Raw genomic sequence first — 27,035 nt, 5'->3', positions numbered from 1 at the left:
CCTGATGCCCTGGAACTTTCCATTTTAACAAACTAGATACTTTTCACTTAGGGTTTATTTAGGTTAATTTTAACTATGGATGACTCTATTTACAATGTTTTCTCACAGTATAAAAAAACAGAAAAAAATAGAGGGGCCCATTAGCAACATTTGGGCTCTGCTAAATTTCTCAGTAAGCATACTTTTTGGCCATGTGGCTCTTTCAATTTTTGCTTTTTAATGTAGCATTATTCGTGGCTGATGTGACCCTTTTGATGTATAAAACATTCAGTCTTCACTGCTGTAGACTATACTGCATGTTCATATGCTCCATTATATAACAATTCCTTCTGTTTCAGCACATTACTACTGCAGCAGACAAAACACAAACAGACAATGGCATGATTAAACACACAGCTGTACCACTATCTGAAACAAAGCACTATAATACTCAACTGATTCATTATGTCAAAAAACTCAGGAAATGGAAGTTGGCCATTGCATTAGAAACTGACAGCAAAATTAAAGAGAACAAATTCTTTTTTTCTTCTATAATTTTTTTTTTCACATTGGCATGTCTTTAGTAATATGTATGACTCACACTCCATACCAGCCAAATTTTACCAGGATCTCTCCTAGTATAGTAGCATAAGAAACTCACAAAGGCTTGTGCATCTCAGTTTTAGGAGTTTATTGTAACATACCGTAGCACATACAGAGAGAGGGATACATTGTTACATAGTATGTCAGGTTAAAAACAGACATAAGTCTATCAAGTTCAACCACTAGGGAAATAAACATATCCCCTATATAAAACCCTATGGCCAAAGTTAATCTAGAGAAAAATTCCTCCTTTTCCGTGAGGCAATAGGATGTTCCCTGGATCAACAGTCTCTGTTATCTATGTTATCTATAATACCCAGTTAAATTCTATGCTTCTAGAAAAGCATCCAGCTTTTTCTTAAGTCACAGCTCCTGTAAAGTACACCAGTACATATGATGGGGCAGCTCATGGGCTCAGGGGTTAGCACTCTGGCCTTTGCAGCGCTAGGTCCCAGATTCGAATCTCGGCCAGGACAGTATCTGCATGGAGTTTGTATGTTCTCCCCGTATTTGTGTTGGTTTCCTCTGGGTAGTCCGGTTACCTCCCACATTCCAAAAACATGCAGTTAGGTTAATTGGCTACCCCGCAAATTGACCCAAGACTGTATTATAGATTTATGACTATGGTGGGACATTAGATTGTGAGTCCCTTTGAGGGACAGCTAGTGACATGACTATGGACTGTAAATCGCTGCGTAATATGTCTGCTCTATATAAATACTTTGTGGTAATATTAATATGATCTAAAAAGGACACAGCAATTTTACTGACTTTTATTGCAAAAATTTACAACTATTGCCATCTAGTGCGCATTCCACAAACTCTTTCTCATTTTACTATCTGCATATAAACATCTACTGTGGTTTGTTTGTAAATGTGTATTTATTGAGCTTCATGTAAAATGTATCTAACAAAACTGATGAATTTCACAAATTATCAAGATGTGGCTGACATAACGATGACAAAGTGGTAATTTTTCCTCATACATAGCAAAATTTTAATAAAAATGGTATTGCCATGTCATTTACTAAACTATAACATGTAAAAACTGAAAATAAGTGTAATATAAATTAATGCCCTGACCCACCTCTTAAACTGTCCTCAGTAATAAAGTCATCCAAGATGACCATAACTGAGTTATTATGCCAGGGCCCTCCACATTTAGACCAGGATCCCGAAGCCGTGCTTATCATTTGCACTTCTTTTGATTAAAGCAAATGAGTCCTCTAGGGAATAGGACAACTTCTAACTGTTGCAGAGGCGAGTCCATACCCTTAACATCCAGCTGAATTTGATCAACTTAACTGCATCCTATCCAGAACTTTTCTTTAGTACCTCTGCAAAATGCTTGCTTTATCAATCAGTAAAAAATACCCAGAGGTCCACACCAAATTTGCTGTTGAACAACAGCTTCATTATACATACATGCTTTACATACACTTTAAAGCAAATCTGTAGTTGTTTTATACCACTTTTTTATGGTTAGTTGTAATAAAAATACAACTTTTAAAATGTTTTATTTTTAGTCTGCTAAGTATGAAATATAGAATAGTAACTAGTTGCAGTTTTTTTAACACAAGGCCAGCAACTTCATTCACCTTCAGTGACATGGTTATTAGACAAAGTTTTTGAAAGGGCAACACATTCCCTAAAACTTTATTATATACCCAGAATGGCAGATTGTAGAGCAGGCATATATTATTACCTTAGCAGCTCTACTTTTCAAATAAGTATTGCATGAAGTTACAGGAGTTAAGGACATCTGACATACAGATGACTCCTAGATACGAACAGGGCTTTCCTACTCATTCTTGTGCAGGAAAGAGGCTTGAGCCTTTTGCTGTTCTGCAATCTCTTGTAACTCTTTAATGACCAAGACAAACTCTGCAGTTGTTTCTTTTTGCATATCAAAGCATAACTTGAATAGAATGTCTAGGCTCCAAAGTTTTTTTTTTGCTTTGTGATTAACTCACAGAGAGGATTTTATACAGTAACTGACACCATGCTCCATGGGGGTAAATGAGAGGGCAGAATCAAAGGTGACGCCAAGACAACGTGCCTAGGGGGAGGGCCGAATAACAGTGTTGTTAACAGTTAGAAATATGTCAGGGGGAGATTTGGAATTTGAGGGGGGGATGATGATGAGTTCAGTTTTATCCTGGTTGAGTTTCAGAAATCGGTCAGACATCCATGATGAGATGGCTGACAGGCAACATGTGACCTTATCCAGGACTGAGGGAGATAAGTCAGGGGTGGACAGATAGATTTGAGTGTCATCATCATACAGATGGTACTGTAAGCCAAAGGAGGACATGAGACTACCGAGAGAGGAGGTGTACAGAGAAAAGGGAACCGGTTCAAGGACTGACTAGGGAGGAGTAAACTAGGGAGGAGAAACTTGAAAGGAGCGGTCAGACAGATAGGAAGCAAACCAAGAGAGAGCAGTGTCACTGATACCAATAGAGCGCATGTTTTGTATTAGAAGGGGGTGATCAACAGTGTCAAAAGCATAGGAAAGGTCAAGGAGAAGGAGGAGGGAAAATTTGCTCTGAGACTTAGCTCTGATGAGGTCATTAGCCACTTTAGTAAGGGCTGTTTCAGTGGAATGGGCAGCTCAAAAGCCAGACTGGAGAGGGTCAAGGAGAGAGTTGGTGCTCAGGTAATGGGTGAGTCTTTTATAGACAAGGCGTTCGAGAAGTTTGGAGACATATGGGAGACAGGAGATAGGACGGTAGTTCGAGGGTAGGGAGAGGTCCAGTGAAGGTTTCTTCAGGATAGGGAGAATTATGGCATCTTTGAAAGTGGAGGGGTATTTACCAGTAGAAAGAGAGGAGACTTCGTCCACAGTAACAGGGCTGAGGGCGGCCAGTAATGATTTACAGGTGGAAGAAGGGGTGGATTTGGTTGGAATGGCTCGGTGAAGAGAGACATCATGTCTGATATTGTCAATTTTATCTACAAAGTAGGTGGCTATGTCTTAGGCAGTGAAGGGGTAGCAGGTGTGGGGTTGTGGGGGTAGCAGGTGTGGGGTTAAGGAGGGATTCAATTGTTGAGAAGAGGCTGCGTGGGTTAGAGGCTTGAGAGGAAATGACAGCATTGTCATTGGTGAGGCCAGATTTTCTCCACTTGCGCTAAGCTGCACGAACAGTCGTTTGTAGCTGTTTGGTGTGATTGTTTGAGAGAGCATATTGAAGGCAAAGGCTAATAGACTATCTCTAAATAGCTTGATAGAAAAAGTTTAATGTCCATGGGAGTATAACAACCTCTTGGATGTGGACTCAAAAAAGAACCCCAGAATTGACACAAAGAAAATGAAAATGTACACACAAATTTTTTAAAATATTATAGGCTGAACTCCAAGGTCCATCAGTGTCTGATAGCACCATTCGTCGCTTCTTGATTGCTTGTAAGCTAGATAGAAAAATACCCAGGAGACTCCACTGTTGAAGTTAAAACACAAAAAAGCCAGAGTGGAATTTGATGAAATGCATATTGACAAGCCATAAAGCCTATGGGAGAATGTCCTTTGGATAGATGAGGCAAAATTGGAGCTTCTCTGCAAGTCACAACAGCTCTATGTTCACAGACAAAAATAAAAAATAAATCTTTCAAAGAAAAGGCTTGATTCATACGGTATTTATTTGACATGTTTCCCAAGATCTACTTCCTCAGGAATGAAGTATTAAATTTAAGATAGCATATTCCACATATTTCAAAATAAAATTTTGAATGTTGCCACATATTTTTCTATTGATAAATCATAGAATAGGACCAAATCAGCAACACCAGCATCTGCAGGCAGCCCAGGATAATTATTTTGTAAAATTATACATGAGTGCCAGGATATCTCAAGGATCTCTATGGCTATATGTAGCGATAGTATCTCAACAAGTCAGTGGCGTCTACCCCTGATCACAAGCTGTTGCAAACCTGGGTCTGTGGAGGATTAGTCGTTAAGGTGACTTTAAGTGGAGGAAAAAAAAAAAAAAAAAAAACTTACCTTTACTTCTGCAGATCCGTTGAACCCTCCAGGGGTTTCCTGGATCAGGTCCCGCATCGTCCAATTATCCACAGAGGAATTGACAGATGCTGCCATCTTTTTTGTTGTCTTTTGCCTTCTGGCTACGTCACCTGATCTTGTACTGCGCAGGTGTGAGATCGAGTGACGTAGCCTGCTGTAAATAGAGCATGCACTGCACATGCGTGAGATCATTTTTTTCCACCATTGAAGAAAAAGCTCTTCCTACGCATACCCAACATGAAGCATGCACAGAAGGAGCCAGGAGCCTCCTGGGATGTGCGATGTAGGAATCCCAAGTGGTTCTGCACTACCATTTTATCTTTATTGCCACAGCTTCCCCACCCTAAAGTAAAAATCCTGATGATAGGTCCACAGAGCTTTAGCAGTGTTTGTGTGACTCCATTTAGACCACACATAGCAGATCTGACAGTGTGGACAGCCAAAAATATGACTCTGGGATGTAAATTAAGGATAACTGTACAAAAATATATCTATCCTTCTACGTGGATCATACACTAAAATGCTAACTCCACTTATGTGGCTGCATCTCAACCCATAATGTCAAAATACTGCACAAAGTAAACAAGCAACTATGAGTGAAAATCATTTAAAAAAAAAAAAAATTGCAATTTTTGAGTTCAGTACCTCTATAATATTAAATACAGCGATAGGATGTGCTCCGAAGTGTGTGTGTTCTCTGTGGTATCAGCCATTACATTTATAGGACAGAGGGTGTAAAGGGCAGAGAAAACATTAAACCTCTCACTACAATTTCTAAGAACGTTCCAATTTTTTGGTGCGCTATGGTGGCGAATATTTCACAGTGCAGGCTCATGTCGCCATATTAGAAGACAGAGCGCTAACATTAGAACGAGCTGCGCGCTACCATTACCACAACCTTTATCCCTGCACCACAGCAACATTCCCGCCTGACGTCACCCTCTCCTTGCAGTCTCCTTAGACGCACGGCGGACGTGTTTACGTACATGTACGTGGTCGCCTAGCAACCAGAGCCGCTTCTACAGCCTTCAGCTGTGTGTGGAGGTGCCAGCCGAAGAAGTGATATTAGGGGGCAGAAGGTGAGCCATGAGAGTAATAGAGGAGCCTGTGTGGGGGATTCATAGCATTGGGTGAGGGAAGAGCAGAGCGTGTGCTGAGATTTCTGCCCCCCACCCATAGAATGACTGGGGATAGAGCTCCTCCACCATCCTAGTAACATGAGTCACTAAAGAGTTATACAATCACCCAACACTTGGTGCTCATACATAGGAGCATGATATAGCACAATACAGCATACACTTCATGCAACCTATGACCATGGAATGCTAGCAATGCATACATAGATTGGGTAGGGGTGTACAGGGGCATCCACAATCAGTGAAGAGGTGTAAACTATAATGGGTAAGGGTTGGGTACACCCATGCAATAATTGTCGTTGGAAAGGATCTTTCACGATCCTTTCCAGCGACTAAGCACTGCACGATGCATGAACGAGTGTTGTACATACAGCACCATTCAGCTCTATGGAGAGGGGAGGGGGAGATTGACTGAGTGGCACCCCACTGCGCTCTCTCCCCCTTCACTTCCATTACGATCGTTCATCATCCGTCATCCATGGATCAACCAGGACGATCGTTCGGATGACAGGCGCTGTACACACGCCAGATTTTCGTCTGATATCGGCCCTGAGCCAATCATCGGACGAGAACCATTGCTTGTGTGTGCGTAGCCTAAATCACATCTGTGTTTGCAGCAACTGGCTATAGGGACATCCGCCAGCACCAACTTTGTTTTGCATATCTGAGATATCATGACCGAAGACGGGGCCATAGAGGAAAGTAGTGCTGGAAGATTTGTTTTATGGGAATATCTTTTACCATGATCGCCAATCACTGCTGTACCATAGCACACGATGAAAGGAATGCTTCTAGCAGTCAGATCATCTGTGTGCGTTCCAACGCTGGGTGCCACCATCCTTCTGCGTTTTTTCCTCTTCTGGACACTCTTCAGCCATCTTGATTGGCAGTGCCAGGACGATGTAATCCCAAGTGTCATCGCCTGCCCCTTTCTGCAATAATGACCTACCTTATCATACAGACTTTAGTTCCACTTAAAGCCTACAAATCTGTTCCTACTATGAAGGTCTGTTTTGGAGGTGTCTCCCCCAGATTATAGGTTGATATACAGCGTTGTGTAATATGTTGGCACTGTATAAATACTGTAAAAGTATCCCCCCTTCCCCCACGTGCCATTACACCAAAGCTAAGCTCCCAATTGTTCCTATTTCGAAGTCTGATCTATCTGTTCTGTTTTCCTCCTAAACTGTCCATCTGTTTAGTTTAAAGGGTAGCTATCACTATTTGGTTAAATATTACTATTACTAAATATTCCCTATTTACCGAAGGCTACATCACTCTATCGTCTTTCTGATGCGAGATTGATTTTAGTTCGTATTTTAATTTACCTCTATATATAAACATTCTGTTAACGTACAAAAGTGTTTTACTGCATCTATCTGTTAGTGTGATGTTTAAAGCTAAACTCTATAGCTATAGCGATATATGATAATGACATACTCAGGGTTCTCCCCAGGCCCTTTTAGCAGGGCGCACCACACGGCACTTTTCAGAACCCACCCGGCTGTTTTTGGGAATGGATGACGTAGCCGCTGTGAAGGGGGGAAAAAAAAGAGAGCCGATCTCACTATGCTTGCGTGAGATCGACAGCTCTTTCCCTTAATAGAAAAAATGCCTCTTCTACGCATGTCCAAGAACTCAGGCATGCGCAGAAGGAGCATCCAGAGCTTCCTGGGATGTGTGATGTAGGTATCCTGGGAGGCTTTGTGCTCCCATTCAGTCTTGATCGCCTAAAGGGGAGTTGCTGCACCTTTTTCTTTTTTTTGTGTTGCTCTAAAAAAAAAAAAAAAAAAATATATAACATTTTCCCTTTACATATAAGGATTGTCTTCCCTTTTTTGTAAAATGAAAATGTTGAGTTTAGGTACGCTTTATTAAGTCTAAAAACAAAAGCTGTGTATTATCATTGGAATCTTGGTGTGCTTTGTGACATTCTTTCAGATCTGTGCAGTATTTCAGCATGATACAATGTAGTAAAAATCAGTCCCCGCTCTGATAGAACTCCGGCAGGACGTGTAGGGGTCCTATACGAAATTTAGCCCTGTGCCCTCACTATAGTAGAGCATCTAAAATGCTCTACTAGTTTTCTAAATGGAAACTATTGGTAAGTTCAAAAGTATGTGGACACCATAAAGAACATGTCTTCCTCATTTAGAAAAGGCTCCAGGTGTTATGCAGTTACTGTGGGTTCAAATGATTGTGCAATTTTTATTCATTCTGAGGATTTTTTATTGCAGCTTTACAGTAAAAGGGAGAAACAACAGATTGAGTGAGAAGTAAAGCACATAGCTTCACTTTACAGAATGGACGAGGATGAGGAGAGTTTCACCACTTTCCTGGCATACACAAAGAGTCCCAAAACAACAAAAAGAACTTCATTTCAGGTATTTTTTTAAACTTTTTTTCCACCCTGTAAAAGCTTAAAGGAAAAATAGATGTGAAGTGCCACATTGTCAAATGCTTTCTCGAACTCTGGAATTAATTACAAAAGTTATATGTAGTGCAGACTTTTGGTGGTACTTACAAATGGTGGACAGGGAGATTTTGTCATTGTAGGTATTGGAAACAACATAATGACTAGACCAAAATCATATGTATATCTGTATCTCATTGGTTGGAAAGGCTATTTTCTCCTTGGACATTGCCCTTTTTGGAGGATAAAGAATCTGTTGACATTGTTTTAACACTATAATTTTCTCCTTCAGGATGAGCTGAAGAAGGCAGTCGGTGCTCGAGTTTCACGCCAGAAAGCTATTGAAGAAGCTGAAAATTCAGACTACTCAGATGAGTTTGAAAGTGATGGTATGTCAGCTTAGGAGGTTTTTTATTTCATTTATTTAATTTGGACAAAGCTTTTCAAAAATGACTGCTTCTCTCAAGGGGATAATACAAGAAGAATAAAACCCAAATTATCACTCACTCCCACAGCACCCAATGCTTTATTTTATTGCAGTAGGCTAGCTCCTCACTACCAAATTTTAAGTTTTTCTTGTGTGGGCTGCTTGACCATTGAAGTCATACCCTAAAATGCAAGTTTCTGAGCTCTGTGTGGGATGACACTGGAACATTGGGAGAGATCAGGAACATAGAGTAAGGTACAGTATGTCTTACTTCTACAGCATCATTGTCTAGAACCATCTTTCCTCAAGCCTATTACCACGGGGGAACCCTTTAAGATTCACCATATCCACAGTTTGGATGACATTAGCCTGGTGGTCAGTGGAAATTATGCCTCTCAATTGCTGGCCAGAGGCAAAATTTTGCTCATTACCCAAGAAACGTCCACAAAACTCTGGGGGAATCCTGCTTGAGAAACACTGGTGTAGAATAAGCAATTAATTCTTGCAGTGCATAGTGGGCTACAATGTAAGGGTATAAAAAGCCTTTTTGTAGGTGTAAAAAGTAATAAAATACAATTATTTAGGAGAATGAAAAGTGTTTTATTCTTGTACTATACGCCTTTTGTGGATGAATTATGTTCAGGAAGAACAAATTCTCGCCCCCTTACTCAAGTCAAATTTCGTCTTGAGCATAACAAGGGAAATGTCAGTCCCCAGGTTTTTCAGTTGTGGCTGCTGTACTAACCCAGAATTTGGCACTGTCCCCTCAGACTTACTAATCCAAAGATGTGGTGCCAGTTCTCCACTACTGTGTGTACATTTCCCTGTTCAATTAGGACTATATTTTCTAAACTGTCAATGTGTAGTTTCTGTAACACAAATTACAATTGTTTACATTTTACGGTATGCACATAGGAATTTGGCGAGATATGCTACGAAAATATAATTGAGAATTTTTTCTTTCTATTAATACATTACAAGTGTTTTCTGCTTCATGTAAACAATAAAATGAAAGAGAAAACTAGTTATGAGCTTTAAAATCCACCTGCTTTTTACAGTTAATCTTTGGGCTTCTTAATAAATTAGCATCCGGTCATAGTGCCCCCCCCCCCCCCCCACACACACAAAATAAGCTGCTGTAAACATTTTTGGGATTCTGTTACAGTTTACTGCAGCAACCTTAAGGTTAGAAAGCTATATCACAACTGACATTGTGCTTACATTATAATTTCAGGTGAGTCAATGATAAATTACTGTTTGCTATCTTGCTTATTCTTGTTACTGTACAACCCCACAAGATTATTGGAGCTTTTTCTGCTACCTGTCAGTCACCCTCACTGTTGTCATTCACTGTTGTAGTAATTATCTGATGCAAAATATAGCGAGTGCATTATTTCATACTAGTAATTGCAGCTCAAACACATGAGTACAAGCTTTGAACTGGAATCCCACTATATATCTGAGCTGCAAATACCAAATGTCTTAGGAATTAAACAACTACTGATTTATTTGGAATCATCAGTACATCTTCTCAAGCAAACCAAGCTGCTGTGCTCAAACTAACCTAAAATATCTTTTAAATTTAGAAATGTTACAGTTGGCTTTCTTTTAGGACATTCTTGGCAGTTAATTTCTTCGGGATAATCCAGTCTTAGAGCAATGGCAAACCTTTCTATATCCAGGATAATGGTATTACCCAGGATTCTATGGTATTGTCACTTTGTCAAATGTTTATAAACAGGGGTCTCTTGTTCTTTTGAACAAATACATGACAGAAATGACTTGCCACATTCATTCATACATACAAATATATATTGAACTTTTGTCAGGCCCTAGGTAGCTTATTTACACTAAATACCTTCTGATAGGTGTCTTGAACAGAGGGTCCCAAGATCCTGATTTCAGCTCTGTACTATTATTCTAAACTTGGTCAAAACCTGGTTAAGCCAAAAAGTAGCCAAGTTAACCATACTTCTGAAAAGAAGGCAACTTTATGGTGTCTGCAGGTTAGTGTTAATCTTTGTATTGACTTCAGTGTCTTAATGGAACCCTGTTCAATAGCATAGTAAGCTAAATTTCCTGTCTGATAGCTGAAAATCAGTTTCCGGAGGTCCATCATTCTTCAGTTAGGTAACAATGAATTAGGGATTTGTATCAACTTGGCCAAGAGTGGACATTCTGAATATGTTAGCCCTTTAATTTTGTCATTCTAATTTTTAGGGAAAAAAAAGTAATTCTAGTTAGTAAATGCTACTTTTATGAACTTTATTTTTTTTTTTTTTTGTAGACAGTTTGGATGATTCTTTTAAGAAGACAAAAACATTTACAAAAACATTTAAAACCGAATCAAAGAAATCCTTCCATGATTTTCAAATTTCAGATGATGATGAGGATTCACATAAAAAAGTGTCCTTTCTAAAAACCAAGAAGCAAGAGCCAGACTATAGTTTGATTGCAGAGGGTACTAGCAAGGGTGACTACAAAACTTCTCTGCCGAAATCACTACTTTCTGGTGATATAAAGAATGGACATCTTATAACAGAAGGCCATAAACCCACTCCAAAGCCAAGAGAGTCCAGAAAGAAACTGTCACCATCACGTAAGTGTTTTCTTGAGATAAAGGTGAAGAGCTTCATAGGGTGAAAAGTCATAATTCGTGTAACTGTCAAACTGAGTGTAATATTTGATCAAAAAGAGATGAATAGGGCTTAAGATTCACAAGTAGGCCAACTAATACAATGTGCATTGGCAAAATAATCCTCCATTTGATGTGCTTTCCAGTTGCTTTTTTAGCTTCCTTTGGGAGTGTATTTCAGTGTGTCAGTGTTTTCCCCAGCCCTTTTTAGCCGGACGCACCATCTGGCACTTTTCCACCCAACTACCCAAAAACAGCTGGGTAGTTTCTGAAAATTTGGGTCACAATGCAGGGGCTGCTACCTGCCTACGGCTTCTTCCCACCCAGCTTTAAAAAATTATAGGCAGAATACTGTAAGACATGTCTTACTTACCCTGAACACTGTAACACATGCCTTACTTACCCTGAACCAAGTTCAAATCCAGCGCTCCTGCACAGGAGTTGGGCTTACCAGTGGTAACCCACACCCTTTGATATAAGGATGATTATTAGTTTGACTATTGAGAGACCAAGGTTAGGCTTAACATCAGGTGTGGGGCTTAACCTTGATATGCACATGTGTCAAGACTCCATGTACCATAAAGACACACGGTCAAAAGAACAAAAGTATCATATTGAAAACTTGCAAGTACCACAAGGTGTTTTACTTTTACACTCTTGTTACCCTAGAAAAGGGCAGGTCAGGTTACTTGGAAGATGGTCAAAAAAAGTTACAGCCCTCAGGTGTTCTTTAAGGGCCTGTATTGATGGCCTTAAGTTTAGTGTTAATGACATCAGTTTGACATTGGTATAAGATGCTTCGGATCTACAGTTGACTTCTGATTTGCAGTTGATCTTTTTTTCATGCATTGACCATTTTTGCATTCTTATAGACACTTGTATGGGAATGCAAAATCCACTCAAAACAATAGGTGTGAAATGGTAACTGTTAGCTAATTATCTGTCATTTTTTCACTTCTAACAACTGTAGTAAGCCAAAAACTAATTTATTGTAAATATATACTGTGTGTTTTAGATTTACAAAAGGTAAAATAGAACTTAATACAATACTAGAAAAGTAAGATTACCATTCTATGACCTATAAAGAAATATGTGTGCTCCACAATAAATATTGACCACAAGATGGCAGCAGAACATTGCAAATAAAATGTAGATATATGATTTGTCTCCAAAGATGTTTCCAACCTTCTTATAAATCACAGAAGTACATTTTCCATCAAACTTCCTATAGATCAGTTTACTGTCAATTCAATGTTTGGACAGCTACTATTACCAGTCTCAAAATTGGTAATGATAATGGTATGGTGAAAGTTAATTATCAATTTAACAAGAATTTTTTTACAATTAATTCACTTGCCAACCTCTAAGTCTGATTATTATTTCTGGAAATACACAACGATGTTCTGTGAGCAATGATGTTTATAAAGTAATTGAGTCTGATTTATTAATGCTCTCCAAGACTGGAGAAGATAGAATATCATGGGAGATCCTCAGTGATCCAGTAAATCTAGAATGGATCTGGTCCAGGATTAAAAACATTTGACAACAAATGCCAAATGATTTTCAAGAACTCCATTCCAGGTTTGACGATCACACAGGTTCACCTATCATAGTCTTTGTTCTTCAGTCCTAGATGCAATGGGCCTGATTTATTAAAGTTGTCCAACACCTTGGCTGTGTCTTAGCAATCTCTTTGCCTTCCCTGCTGTCGGACAAATGATAGACAGAATAAACATCGGTAAACCTTTTCTTCTGTGCTATTCCAATGAACTATCGTCTGACTGACAGGAGTAGCTGGGAAATTTTTTAAGCCTCTGATAGATCTTAGAAGGTGAGCCGTCAGCTACTTCAAATCATTAGTTTAGCTGCTCCAGAACATTTGCACTAAGCCCATCATCACACTAGTTGTTTTCTTAAAAGAAAAATATAAGTCTGCTGCAAGTCTCCTAAGGTTTTGCTATAATGTGTAGGTATACTCCTGGTTTGGTCTTGTTCAAGGTTCAGCATCTTCAGCATCTTCAGCAGTGGTATTTCTGACAGTACAGGTTTCTTAGTATAGTCAATCTAAACTTGAAATATGAAGATTTGCGACATTATAGGGAACATTTGGATATGTTTAAGTGATCCTAGGTAGTGCTCTGGAAGATTTATCATCTGAGATTTCTCCCCAAAAAAAGCAGTGTTTTTCCTGATCATATGTGATTTTGAATGCAACCACTGATTTTGTCGATCCTACATGCATACATGCAATTACCTACCACCCGACATATTACGCAGCCCTTTACAAAGTCTCTTGAAGAGGCTCACATTCTAATCGTACTCATATGTCATTACCACAGTCAAGTCAATTTGGGGGGAGTCCAGTTAGCCCAACTGTATGTTTTTAGAATGTGGAAGGCACCCGGAGAACCGGTGACTGGTCTTTTGTTCTCACATGTTTTAGGGTTCAAATCCTATTTAAGGAGAAAATTAAAAAAAGCAAAACTAGAACCTTTTTAAACAAGTTTATAATAAAATGTACCATACACTTCTTTTTGGTAAAAATTACAATCGAATTCAGAAAATAATTATTTGTTGTGTATTAATACTTTAGTTCACTAGGTGACAGCAGAGCAGTTTGTAGCATTTCTAAGTAAAAACACTGAATATAGGCCCAAGGCTACCAGTCATGACATCCAAAAATAAAATTGAATAAATTATACTATTTTGTATATAATTGTAAGAAATGTAAATCAATATTTCCCATTCACAATTGTAAATCATTTATTTCACTTTTTATATAGCTCCGGGTTCTGGTACTTCTACATTGGATGGAGACTTTAAACCAACGCCACAGGAGAGGAAAAGAGACAAGACACAGGAAAAAGAAACTATGAATAAATCTGTATCAGTCTCAGCTTCATCTTCTCTAACAAGACTAAATGATAAAGTTTCTGCTTATGAAAGGCAATCTATTTCTGAGAGAAATAGCCCAGAGGTAATTACAATGTTCACAACTGTATATGTCTTTCTGGGTGCAGAAAATGTTTTAATTAAAACCATTTCCATTTTCAGCATTGTATCTGAAAGCCTGCAGCCATAACAAATGATCCCTGGCCTCAATGTGAGGAACAGCATTGTAGGTATTAGATTAGAATTGTATAGGCCTGATAAGTGCTAGACAATCTCTGGCAAAGCTCACAATATAAATAGGCTTTTATTTTCTGGATATTTTTTTCAGTTATTTAAAGTGACATGTTTTATTTGTATTGTGACTTTGCTGGCAAGATTTTGCACAGATTTTGCCACTCTTGGGACCATATCTGACAACTGTTATAAAATGAAACTAGAGAATTATTTATGGATCATGGGAGTCATGTTGTCACTTTAGTTACATAGTAGGTTAGGTTGAAAAAAGACATAAGTCCATCAAGTTCAACTACTAGGCAAAAAAACAAATCCCAGATATAAGACCCTTTAAGACATAGTTGGTCAAGAGGAAGGCAAAAATAAACCCTGGTACAATTTGCTTCAACAGGGGAAAAAATTCCTTCCTGATTCCATGAGACAATCGGATGTTCCTTGGATAAACAGTCACTGTGATTTGTACTTTAAACCCTTAATACCCAGGTATATTCTGTGCTTCTAGAACAACATCCAGCTTTTTCTTCAAGCAATCTATAGTAGTTGCTGAAACTACTTCCTGAGGGATCCGATTCCATATTTTCACAAACAGTGAAGAATCCCTTCTTTATCCGGAGCTTAAACTTCTTTTCCTCCAGACGCAAAGAGTATCTCTTCTTATTTGTAATGATCTCAAAGTGAATAATGGGGATTGAAGCCATGCTGAATATCACTTATAATATTATTTTCTAGCAGAAGCTCCCCTATGTGGTTCTTTATCAAACTCTCTAGGACCTTTCCAACTATTGACGTTAAACTAACCGGTCTGTAGTTACCTGGTAATGACTTTGCTCCCTTTTTGAAGATAGGAACCACATTGGCCTTACACCAATCCATCGGTACCTTGCACAGTGACTAAAGTGCCCTTTAAAATTCAGAAATAATTGGCTTTGAAATAACCGAGCTCAGCTCTTTGAGGACAAGTGGATGTAATCCATCAGGTCCTGGCGCTTTGTCAACCTTAATTTTGCTCAACTGTTTCTCAATTATATCAATTCTGAACCACTGTGACTCATTTAAGTCTTTTTGGACTTGAGCTTTGCCATTTTTCTTTTGTGTACACAGAGCGAAAAAAAGATGTTTTGTAAATCCGCCTTTTCTTTATCCATCATTACCAACCCAGAGACATCCTTTAAGGGGCCTACATGCTCAGATCCTAACTTTTTTTGCTATTAATATATTTTAAAAAATGTTTGGGTTTGCTATACTTTCCTTTGCAATCTGTCTTTCATTTTTAAGTTTTGCACATTTTATCTCCTTTTTACATCTTTTGTTATATTCTTTATAGTTTTCAAACGATAAAGCTGATCCTTTATTCTTATATTTTTGCAATGCTCTTTTCTTGTTCCTTATGGTTTTTTTAACATCAGCTGTGAGCCACATAGGTTTTAATTTTAACCTCTTAAACTGATTACCCATTGGAATATATTTTTCAGAGTGCCTATTTTGTTTGCCAGATTTCTAGCATTGCTGAACAGGATCTTTAAACCATTGCTGTTTGCCAAATTTGTGTGTTTTTCAGTACAAATAGTACTGCCCAATCCAATGTTTGTTTGTAACATGGGAAGCTCCATACCTTTATCCCTCCCCCCAACTATCCCTAATTCACCCTCCACTAGTGGCTGACCCCTGACTAACCTTTCCGCCACCTTATTTAATTTTCCCACCCCCCTCTGTCCTTGTTTAAACATCTCTCCACCATTCCCCTAAATCTTTCCCCTAGCACAGCAGACCCCCCTTCATTTAGGTGCAAACCATCTCTGGCATACAGGTTGTACCCCAATGAAAAGTCAGCCCAGTGCTCTATGAACCCAAACCCTTCCCTTTTGCACCATGACTTAAGCTATTCGTTTAGCTGTCTGAGCTCCCTCTGCCTTTCCTGTGTTGCGCATGGCACAGGCAATATTCCAGAGAACATAACCTTGGAGGTCCTTTCCTTCAACTTGAAACCTAGTTCCTTAAACTGATTTTAAGGGTTCCTCCATCTTCCATCTATCCTGTCATTGGTTTCAACATGGACCAAGACACCTTGTCTTGTCCAGCCCCTCCCAGTAGTTTGTCCAATCGGTCTACCACATGCCGAACCCTGGCACCAGGGAGACAGCAAACCATTCGATTGAAAGGATTTGGGCCACAAACTATTCTATCAATCCTCCTGATCATAGAATCCCCTATAACTACCAATTGTCTTTTCCTTTCTGCATTTTCCTCCCCGCCACTACTAGGTGTGCTGCTCTCCCGGCTGTTAGGGGTAGCAGTAACATCTAGAGTTACCACCACGGGTTCTGCCACCTGCATAGCTTCACATAACTTTGCAAATATGTTAGGGTGCTCAAACACAGGGCTGGCCTTCCTTTTCTGGGTGCCCTTACCACTGCCTCTAACTACAGTAACCCAAATCCCTACAAGTTCATCCTGATTAACCTCTACCCTCCACATCTAAGCCATTAAATACCTTCTCAGGGAGCAGGAGACCCCTCTCAAGGTGATTGACTGATTTCAGTGCTGCAATGCACTTCTCCAGCTCTCCAATGCGAGATACCAGAAGGGCGACTTGCTCACATCTGTCACAGCGGTATTCACCTCTAGGAGCTGTTGCTCCATTTGTGCATACGTGTGACAGACTGTGCACTGAACCAAACTTTCCACCTTGTTGCCACTCATTTTCCCAGTTACAATGTTTGTTTACAAGGAGTTAAAAAAGTTTACTTACAGTTTGTGGTTACGATAAGGATTCAACCTTACTTTTTACTTTTATTTGCAAACTCCTGTGTTTTCTTACTCCACGTATAACCAGCCAAGAGTGAGCAAGCTCAAGGTGAGTCTGTCCAGAATTTAAATCAAGATGATGATTCACATCTCCTAGAAACTCCAGAATCTGTACTTTACCAATAATAGTTCGACATCTTGTATAGATGACAAAAAATCTAAACAGTGGGGCCTCTTCAGGATTTAGTAGGTAATTGTTTTCTATTATAACGTGATAGGTCATTGCAATTACCTCTATTCCAATGACTCAGGATGCACTTGACCTTTTTTTATTCAGCAATCAGCAAAAAAAAAAATTAGGCATCAATGTTGGTAACCAGAGAAAAGAAGAAATAATTATTTTGTAAAAATACATTTCTTTCAGTCTTGCATGTAAAATCATTTGATAGGTTAATGTAGATATATATAATCTATTAGGTATTCAATAAATTTTTAAATTTATATTGCAACTCAGATACATTTTACATTAGCAGTACAAGAGTCTATATGTGAATTCATAAGAAAAATCATTGAAATCGAAATGGATGTCCACTTTTATTGATGCTTGTCAGGAGGAGTGCAGTGCCACTTCATGTCTGCATGACGAAATGATTTCCATTAAAATGAGGTTAATCAAATACTAATGTTGAGAAAAAGTAAAACAACATCCAGGGCAGTGGTCAGGAGTATGGGGTGAAGAGCAAAGTTCTCAGTTCACCTATTAGGGGTGGATATACATATTAGTTCTTTGTAAAGTTCTAGTAAGGTCCTGATGCTTCCTTCTCTTTCCCAATGCAAACAGGGGACCACAATTTTCAGGTTTATTCAGCCAAGAGTATATAAGTGAAAATCTGAACTCACAGACAATGCACAGGCTTTCTGCATTGTTGTCTCTGGAGATTTTGTTGAGCAGCTGCCAGAAGCAACCGGGAAATGTGCTCAGCAAAAACATTTTATGATTATTTATTATTATTTTTTTTTTGTTAATATTATTAATAATATTAATATTAGTGTTTAGCATCAACATATTACACAGCACTGTACATTAAATAGTATTTGCAAATGGACAGATACAAATAGTGAAACAGGAGAAATAGAGGACCCTGCCGGAAGAGTTTACAATCTAGGAGGATTAACATAAGCACAGAAGCACAGTTACTAAAAATTATATCTTTAGGAATTGCACTTTGCATATGTTGGGGCGACTATCATTTTAGAGACCTTTGTAAACAAAATCAGAACCCCTATTCTCTTGTTTTTCACACTAGTTTACATATATGTTGTACTTTATTCTGCTTAAATAGCAGATTTCTCCAGTAGGCTGTGACTGTTGTTACAGGATTCTGCCCTGGATAAACTTGAAGGACAAAAGACTTGGATGAAAGTCCCCTTTGTTGTTTTTTTTTTTTTTTTTACAAAAGGCACCCTGAACAAACAGATTATTTGAGGTTTTCTGCAGATACCCTGTATTTTAGCTGTGTGCTGAGCTTCTCTTAATTTTTATAATTTCCTCAAACACAGACCAGATGAGGTGGCAATTGATGTCTTGCATTCAGGGTACACTTTTGATAATACATCTATACAATTATTTCATGTTAAATGTTTACACAATATGCTTTACCAGGGACTTCGATCAACAGATTCTCCCTCACCAACTCCAAGGCTAAAATCTCTTCCAATGACAGCTGTTCAAAACGACATCACAAGGGAAAGAGGACCAGAGGTACTTAAAGGTAAGCACATCAGAATTACTGCTGTGCAGGCAGTGCACAATATTCCTGCACATTTGTCTAATTTTACAAACAGCATTCTTTACAAGGAAGATGTGTTCATAGTACTGTACATAGCAGAATCACAGACATCAATGTCAATGTCTCATTAATGTTTTCCTTTATTGTTCCATTGTAAATGAAAACTGCTTTCCATAATAAATAATGACTTCTAATAGGGATTTAAAAATTCTGGGGAACAGTAAAGAAAAATACTTCTTTTTTATCTGTGATATCCAGAAATGTAACATGAATCAAGGGAAAGCTGTCTGGTGAGGATGCAGAGCACAGTAGAACCACATTTTATATGTATAGAACAGAAGGGTTAGACTCTCTCCCACTTGTTCTAGTGACCATGCAGTCTATGAAGCACATTCTGTACAATGTGTCAGGCTTAAGAATATACTAAGCTAGTTTTTTTTTTCCATTAGTTTTGGTTAATGCATTTTTCACCATGAATAGAATAGGGAATAATACAAAGTCCTGTCATTTTTTTGCCATCTGTTCTCATTCGATATTCTGCTTGACTTCTTATTCTGTACACACAACAGGAAATAATCAAAAGTTTAGCTCCACAGTGGAGACATAATCAGCAATGGGTATTAAAGAAGATTCCAACTCCAAAAATACTTTTAAAACAATTTACAATCCACAAGACTAGTAGAAGAAATAGAAGAAAAGGGGTGGGGGAAGGACCTGAATACAGTTGATTAAAGACATGAATAGTGAAAACTATTAATCATTTAGCTGTTAGGTTTGTTTGACGAGGAATAGGATAAATTTTATATAAACAGTTTTTTTTCTTGTCTCTGCCAGAGCGTATTGATGTGACAGAATAAATTAAATATCTGGATGTATTATTCTTGTAGAATATTAGTGGATAATGATTATAAATTGTGCCAGAAAATAGCATCTTGAATTTATTTTATTTTTTTTATGGAACCACTTGATTAGTTTAGAACCTGTGGGCCTGTGACTTAGAGAATTGTCATCCTTAGTCTTGACAAAGGCAGTGAATTACTGAAATCAATGTCCCTTTTCCTGACACTTTCCAATATAAACTGTATTCATCAAGGCGTGTATTTAGTTACATCGTGATCAAACATAAGCTAAATCACTCTTCTGTAAAGTATTCTTCTTTTCATTTCAGCTGCTCACTCACCATTCAGCATACATCTGTCACACTTACAGTTTGCACAGCTGCTTTGCAGATGCACATTTCACACAAATTATGTTCTCACTAGAAGATGCTCATACAGCTAGTAAAGGGAACTTGTAGGGTTTCCCTATAACAGCTTCATAAAATTTTGAGGTCCTTTTTCTAGTTGACCAATTTCTTTATGATATTAAATGGATATCCAATTTTATGTGTTGTCTACAGTTGCAGATACACTTACTGATACATGTAGATTGTATATATAGTGGAGAGTAAGGAAACTTTGTTTGCCATCGGGTCCCTCAGAGATGTCACATGATATAAAAGTAAATCTTCCAAAGTAAAGAGGAATTTCCATCTAATGAAGCTGACACTGGAGCATATTTCATCATTGGAATATTGGGCCTGATTTTATAAAGCTCTCCTAGGCTAGAGGATAAACTTTCATCAGTGAAGCTGGGTGATCCAGCAAACCTGGAAAGGATCTGACCCAGGACTGAAAACATTTGCTAACCAATAGCAAATGACTTGTAAGAAATCCATTCAAGGTTTGCTGGATCACCCAGCTTCACTGATAAAAGTGTATCTTTCACTAATGAAGGTGTATCTTCTGTCTTTTTTAATAACATTTTTATTGTTTTAATTATTGTCATACGAATAGTGTTCAAATTTACAATTCATTTCTGTTACCCACTCTTTAAATGGTGAATCCGAGGAGAAATCTTCCATATCATCCTATTAATACATTTTCTCATTTGACAGGTCGCTATTAATTCCATGTTCCGGTATATACTAGTGCACAAAATGTTACAATCAAAAATATTATAAGTGATAAAGTGATTGTGATAAAATATAACAAACATTGAGAAATGTCAATATATTTGTATCTAATAATCTCAAATCTATTTTCTATCTCACTAAACATAAAGACCTAAAATACTCAGGTCTTTCAAATAATCTCTTTATGATTTAAGATGTCAAAATATTGCACATTGTTTTTAAACCTTATCCAGGGGGCCCAGATGGCAGTGAATATTGGGGATGTATCTCGATATTCATGCTAACCTTCCTCTAGTTTACATGTTTCTTCCACCCCATGTAACCAACTCTTTAATGAAGGTTCCTTGGGTCCTTTAAACACTTCTGGATCTGAGTCTTAGCTACATTAACAAAGAAGGACACCAAAGAACGTTCATTACTACTCTACTGCATTTGAAAACAATTAAAGAGTACATTCCAGGGTGTAGCCTCCACTTTATACCCCGTTATTATCTCAATCAAATGGAGCACTTTTCCCCAGTAACTCTCTACAATTGGACAGAACTACCACATGTGAAAATGTACCTCTCATCCCACATCCTCTCCAACATAATGGAGATTCTTGCGAGGACACCTGATGTAGAACTACAGGTACATAATACCATCTAGATAATAACTTAAAATTCTCTTCCTGTACCCTTGCACATACTGACGTTTTATAGGTCATGCTCAGGATCTTCTTGTTCTCAGCATCCGAGGGTACACTAATAAATTCATTCCCCCATTTCCCTATCTAATCCTGGTATTCTGGGCTGGCATAGCTTTTTAAAATTTGTATATTTTTTATAGCGTTTGGGGGGGGTCTGTAACAACCCCTAAACATAGCTTCTAACGGAGAAGGAGCTCTCTTAGAACGTAGAGGGTGTGGTAGTGACCTCACAAAGTGGCAGAGTTGTATATACTGCCACTGGTTTATCTGTTTATATTTATCTAAAGAAACTAACTGTGACAAAGGGCGAACTGAATCATCCGAAACAACATGATGCAACAACAACTCCCTATCTGCTGACTGTCCCAAAAAATCCCTTTGAAGTCCTGGTGTAAAATATTGGTGTCCAGGAATTGGAAGTAAAGGTGAATTTTTGTCTAAGTAAAGCATTTCAGTGTGGTTAGAGTTAGGGGTGATGTATCCTTTCCTAAAGCTCTGTATTGTTTGGGAACCCAAATAACCTTATTTAGATTAGCTGAACAAAGCTCAATCTCTAGTGCCACCCACCCCTTAGGTAGTATATTGTACTTCCAATTAAGGACTCTATTTAAAGAGGGGCATTATAGTATTGTTTAAAACTTGGAAGTCCAAGACCTTAAATTTTAGTGCAAAAAAGTGTTTTCAAATAGATCCTGGCTCTATATGGATACCATGTAAATGTTGATACTAATCTATTTTAACATTTACAAAATGCTGGGGGTAACAGAATAGGTAACATTTGAAAGTAGAATAGTACCCTAGGTAAAATATTAATTTTTACAACGTTACCTCTCCCTATCCAAGATAGCCGTAGTTGTTTCCATCTACTTCCATCTAATTGAATTTAACGAAGGCAGGTAGATCATCTCATATAGACTGGCCAGCGAAGATGTAATCTCAATTCCCAAATATGGTAATGATTTCTGACACCAAGTAAATGGGAAATCATTTTTCAGTTTTTGTTCTGTTGATCTTAATATATTCACATTAAGAATCTCTGGATTGGTTAAATTAATCTTAAAGTTAGTCAAATAACCAAATTCAGAGAAATCTGACAGTAAATTAGGAAGAGATATGTCAGGTTTCTGAATAACAAACAGAGTATCATCAGCATATGCAGCTAATTTGTGCTCCGTTTTACCTATCTTAACACCCTGTATATTATTATTCTGACTATTGTATTCAAGAAAAGTTCCAAGAATATAACGAAAAGTAATGGCGACAATGGGCAACCTTGTCTGATCCCATTATATTATTTAAAGGGTGCCATTAAATATGCCATTTACACAGGCACTTGCAGTAGGGCAAGTGTACAAAGCTATTATCCACTTATACATCTTAGGTCCAAGGCCCATATGTTTCAAAATCAAAGATAGGTACAGCCAGTCCCTCAACGTGTCCTCACACATAACCCCCTTCCTTGATAGTTCAATAATATATCTACATAGATGGGGGAGACGTATATCTTTGTATAGTTTATATTAATTCAGCGAGAAGCAATCAGGTCCCGGCGTCTTATCAGTCGTAGTTGAACTAATGGCTGCCCTCAATTCACTCTCATGTCACTTTCTAAATCAAGACATTTTTTTGGATGTTATTTTAGTTAAATTCACTTTTTTAAGATACGTTATTATCTTCTCTTTCCTCGTAGCCTCTGTTTCAGGGGACTCATCTTTCCTCAGCTGATAAAGATCTTGATAATATTCCCTAAATACCGCAGCCATTTCCCTCGATTGATGGACCATTTCATCTTTCTTGTTTTTAATCTTAGAAATATAGGTCCTCATTTTCTCTTTCCTCAGGGTGTTTGCAAGATATGCTATGCTACCTGCTTTATTCCCCCACCCATAAAATCTCTTTGCTGATCTAGAAATAGCATACTTAGCTTTTAAATCTAATATTTGCTTTAATTGTGTTTGTAATTGTGTCAACTGCATTGCCTATGTCTTCCACTGCAATTGTTTATGCACAACTTCCAACTTTGTAATCTGATATAGCCCCATGTGCAATAAATTTACCCCTAATGGTAGCCTTATGTGCTTCCCATATGTAAGCTGGGGCAATTTGATCTATAACATTCTCTCTAAAAAAAATTATTCAATTCATTAGAAATATCTATATCAATATCATTTTCTCTCAATAAGCCTTTGTTAAGGTGCCACCTATAGGTTAGAATTGCTGGGGACCCAAAACACATCAAGACTTTTACTGCTGCGCGTACATTTTTCCAAGTGGAAGTGCTCTATAAAAATCATATCAATATGTGAATATGTATCATGTACAGGGGAATAAAAGGTATAATCTTTTACAGTCAGATGTAACATCCTCCAAACATCCTTCAGTTGCAAATCAAATAATATTTTTTTAATTTCTGAATTTGTTGGCTCGATTTTCCTGATAAGACATCAAGGAGGGGATCTAACACCATATTAAAATCACCTGCTAATATCAATAGCCCTTCCTGGAACCTTCTCAGGCTACGCAAAGTCTTCAATGAAAATTGTATTTGATGTTTATTAGGGCAGTAAATATTAGCTAGTGTACAAGTCTGCTTAAAGAGCTTTCCCTTTAAAAACGCAAATCTACCATTGGGATCAGTTAATGAGTCAACTAGATTAAATTGAGTACCCCTATGGAAACCTATCGCAACTACCCTTGATCTATTGGATATAGAGAAACCATAAAACCATTGAGGATAGTTACTTAATCTGACCTTTGAAAAATAGGGAAGATGCGTTTCATGTAAAAAAATGTATATCCCCTTGCACAGATTGTAGCTCCTTCAGAATCTGGTGCCTCTTACTTGCTGAATGCAAGCCCTTCACATTATATGTAACCAACCTTGTCTGACCCCAGGTCAAAAATCAAAAAGGATAAGTCTTGCAACCCTCTCATTGCAGATAACCTTATACAAATGGCATTCCTCATAATAGACAAACATGTAAACAAACAACACATAACAAAACAATTTAACCTAATTAAAGAAAAGGTTCCCATATTAAGTTCATGTTGTTCCCTTATCCTAAAACCTTCATTTGTCCAATAAGGACCCCTATGTGCCCCTAACAATTAAACTAGGGAGATCATGATTGAGCATTTTGCCAAGACGTAACCCCATATTAACTGGCAAATATACAACCATCACCTGGGCTCCCACTCACTCCTCGCCCAGCACATCAACATACTCTCCACTTAAAAAAACTGCTGAAACATCATAAAAGAATATTAAAGCATTTTCTAGTATAAACGCTTATTCTCTTATTTATTAAATACTATAGTCTCTCTATTTTATCGGGCCCGCTTGCAATGTATTCCTTGTCAGGCCGCTTGATGTAACAAATGTAAGCCAAGACGGTCCAACTCTTGCCAACTTGTATGTGTAGGTTTTTTTATGTCCAAACCGGTACAAAAAGTCCCCAACTCTTCTGGAAAACGTAATATATGAGAGCGTCCATCTTTCTTAGCTATCAAACATGCAGGGAAGCCCCAATGATACTGAATAGCTGCACCTCTCAATACCTCCAAAAGTAGGAGCAAGGCCCTGCACCTATCCAGGGTAGCTTTTGTAAGATCAGGAAAGATAGAAATGGATAACCCCTCAAAATCATAACTAGGAAATGCCTTTAGCTTCTCTTGAATTGCAGTTTTATCTGAAAAGTAGTGCAGCTTACAAATGATGTCTCTATGGGAATCAGGTGGAGCAGCTGTTGCTTTTAGAGACTCTGTATATTCTGTCAAAGTGAAGTGGAGCTGTGGGTGGGAATCCCAAAATCTGAATAAATAGGCTCCTTATGGTAGATTCTAGTTTATCAGGCCCAGTGGTTTCAGGGAAACCTCTGACTCCCAGGTGATTCCTCCTCTCTCTATTTTCCACATCCTCTAATTTGTATAAGCTGCGATACATTTTTGCTGACTTTTGATTCATTTCTTGAAGTTCTCTTATCACTTTTTAATGTACATCTAATCTATCTTCTGCCTCCTCCACCCTTATCAGAGCATGTGTTAAATCAGAACGCAGAGAATCAACTTCCTGGGGGGGTAATGGGGGGGGGGGTAATTGCACAGACTCCACCCCTCTCTGCTTGCTTGGTAAACCCGTTTCCTCCTCTTCCTGCTGAGTTCTCACATGTAAACTGTGTCTCATTGCTACAGAAGCACACTTTGTTCGCTTTAACACCAAGGACTCCCCTTCTGATGCCAAAAATTATCTAATTGTGCCCACTGCAAGGTTTTTCTTAGGCTTCTTCCTGCTTTGCTTCCAAACCATATTCCCTGCTCATAGAGAAAGGAGTTGAGGCTGGGCTGTGTGCAGGCAACATTAGAAGACTGTCAGAATACCATGATCTTTCTGCCACTAAAAATAAGGAGACAGGAGCTGTAATTTCAGTGCATCTGTTGTAATTGATAAAGATTAATTTCTTCACAATATCTATAGCTACAGAGGTAACGGACAAGCCTGTAATGCTTCTGCAAAGTTTGTCAAGGCTTAAAGTGCATTGTCCTGGCACAGGTTCACTTTACGTTAACATTTATTATATTCTGAAAAAATGGTGTACAAGACAGATTCATCCAGGCCCAAGCTGTTAAACTAAGTAGGTCATAAAAAGCAAAATATTCTATTTGTTCATCATTTAGAAATGTTGCTCTAAAAGTGACTCCTCGGTAACTGAAATTTTGGTAAATTTAACCTGGAAGCTTTGACTTGCCTGCTCCTAAATAGACAGCACAAAGTACTGATTGTTAAATACCAAAGTCAGGTTTTCACAAAATTTTTTGTGGTTCTTAAATGGCACACTCAGGAGCTTAGTACGTACTAATGTACCTTTACAGTTGGAATTGTATTGTAGGAATACCGAATGAACGTGTAGTGACCTGTTTGTCCACAGAAGGCAGTGAAAAAAAAAACTGCCTTTTGAGGGCAGACACGTCACTACGGGTTCATCTGGGATTCCTGCAATACAATTTCAACTGGGCGTTTCTGACCTACTTATACTAGGAGTGGGGGGGGGGGGGGGCATCTTAACCTGACTTTTAAGTGAGGAGGGATTAGAAATATCCTCTAACTTTTTATGGCAGTATATTTGAAAGGTACTTTACCTATCAAAATACATAATTTAAATGCAATGGTCTGATATATGTGGAGCGTTTTATGATGGTCATAAATGTAACAAAAACCTGTTGCATCAAATATACACATTTTTAGGCAATCCTTTGTTTAAAAATGATTACCAAATGTTGCATAAAGAAAGACCAGTTTGGTCCAGCTTACTTTGATTTTAATTAAACTGCAGAATTAGGTAAGTTGTTTATTGATCATTTTATTATTGAACAAACATATTCTGTGTGTGAATGTCATTAGAGATACACACTCGGTAAAGACCAAGGCATTTACATGAAAAGGTTGGTTTTGAAGTTCAGACTACCAGTAAAAAATGTGCCTTTTACCACTCGTGTGCACCTACTGGCAACCGCTAGGTGA

The 27,035-nt window shown here is 38.1% G+C and overlaps 1 protein-coding gene across 1 annotated transcript in view; it reads left to right on the top strand.

The window, feature by feature from the left end:
- Positions 1–5,599: 5,599 nt before the first annotated feature.
- The window catches only part of MAP9 (microtubule associated protein 9), a 52,146-nt gene continuing 30,710 nt past the window's right edge, over positions 5,600–27,035 (top strand). The window contains exons 1-6 of the mRNA XM_072405961.1: positions 5,600–5,682; positions 7,977–8,123; positions 8,445–8,541; positions 10,867–11,178; positions 13,998–14,191; positions 18,749–18,857. Of these exons, the coding sequence (XP_072262062.1) occupies positions 8,043–8,123; positions 8,445–8,541; positions 10,867–11,178; positions 13,998–14,191; positions 18,749–18,857 (793 nt within the window). The 5' untranslated portion in view covers positions 5,600–5,682; positions 7,977–8,042. The remainder of the gene's footprint in view (positions 5,683–7,976; positions 8,124–8,444; positions 8,542–10,866; positions 11,179–13,997; positions 14,192–18,748; positions 18,858–27,035) is intronic.

The sequence above is a fragment of the Pyxicephalus adspersus genome, chromosome 3 (assembly GCF_032062135.1).
Source record: "Pyxicephalus adspersus chromosome 3, UCB_Pads_2.0, whole genome shotgun sequence".
Lineage (NCBI taxonomy): Eukaryota > Metazoa > Chordata > Amphibia > Anura > Pyxicephalidae > Pyxicephalus > Pyxicephalus adspersus.
This window is presented reverse-complemented; position numbering and strand designations above follow the sequence as displayed.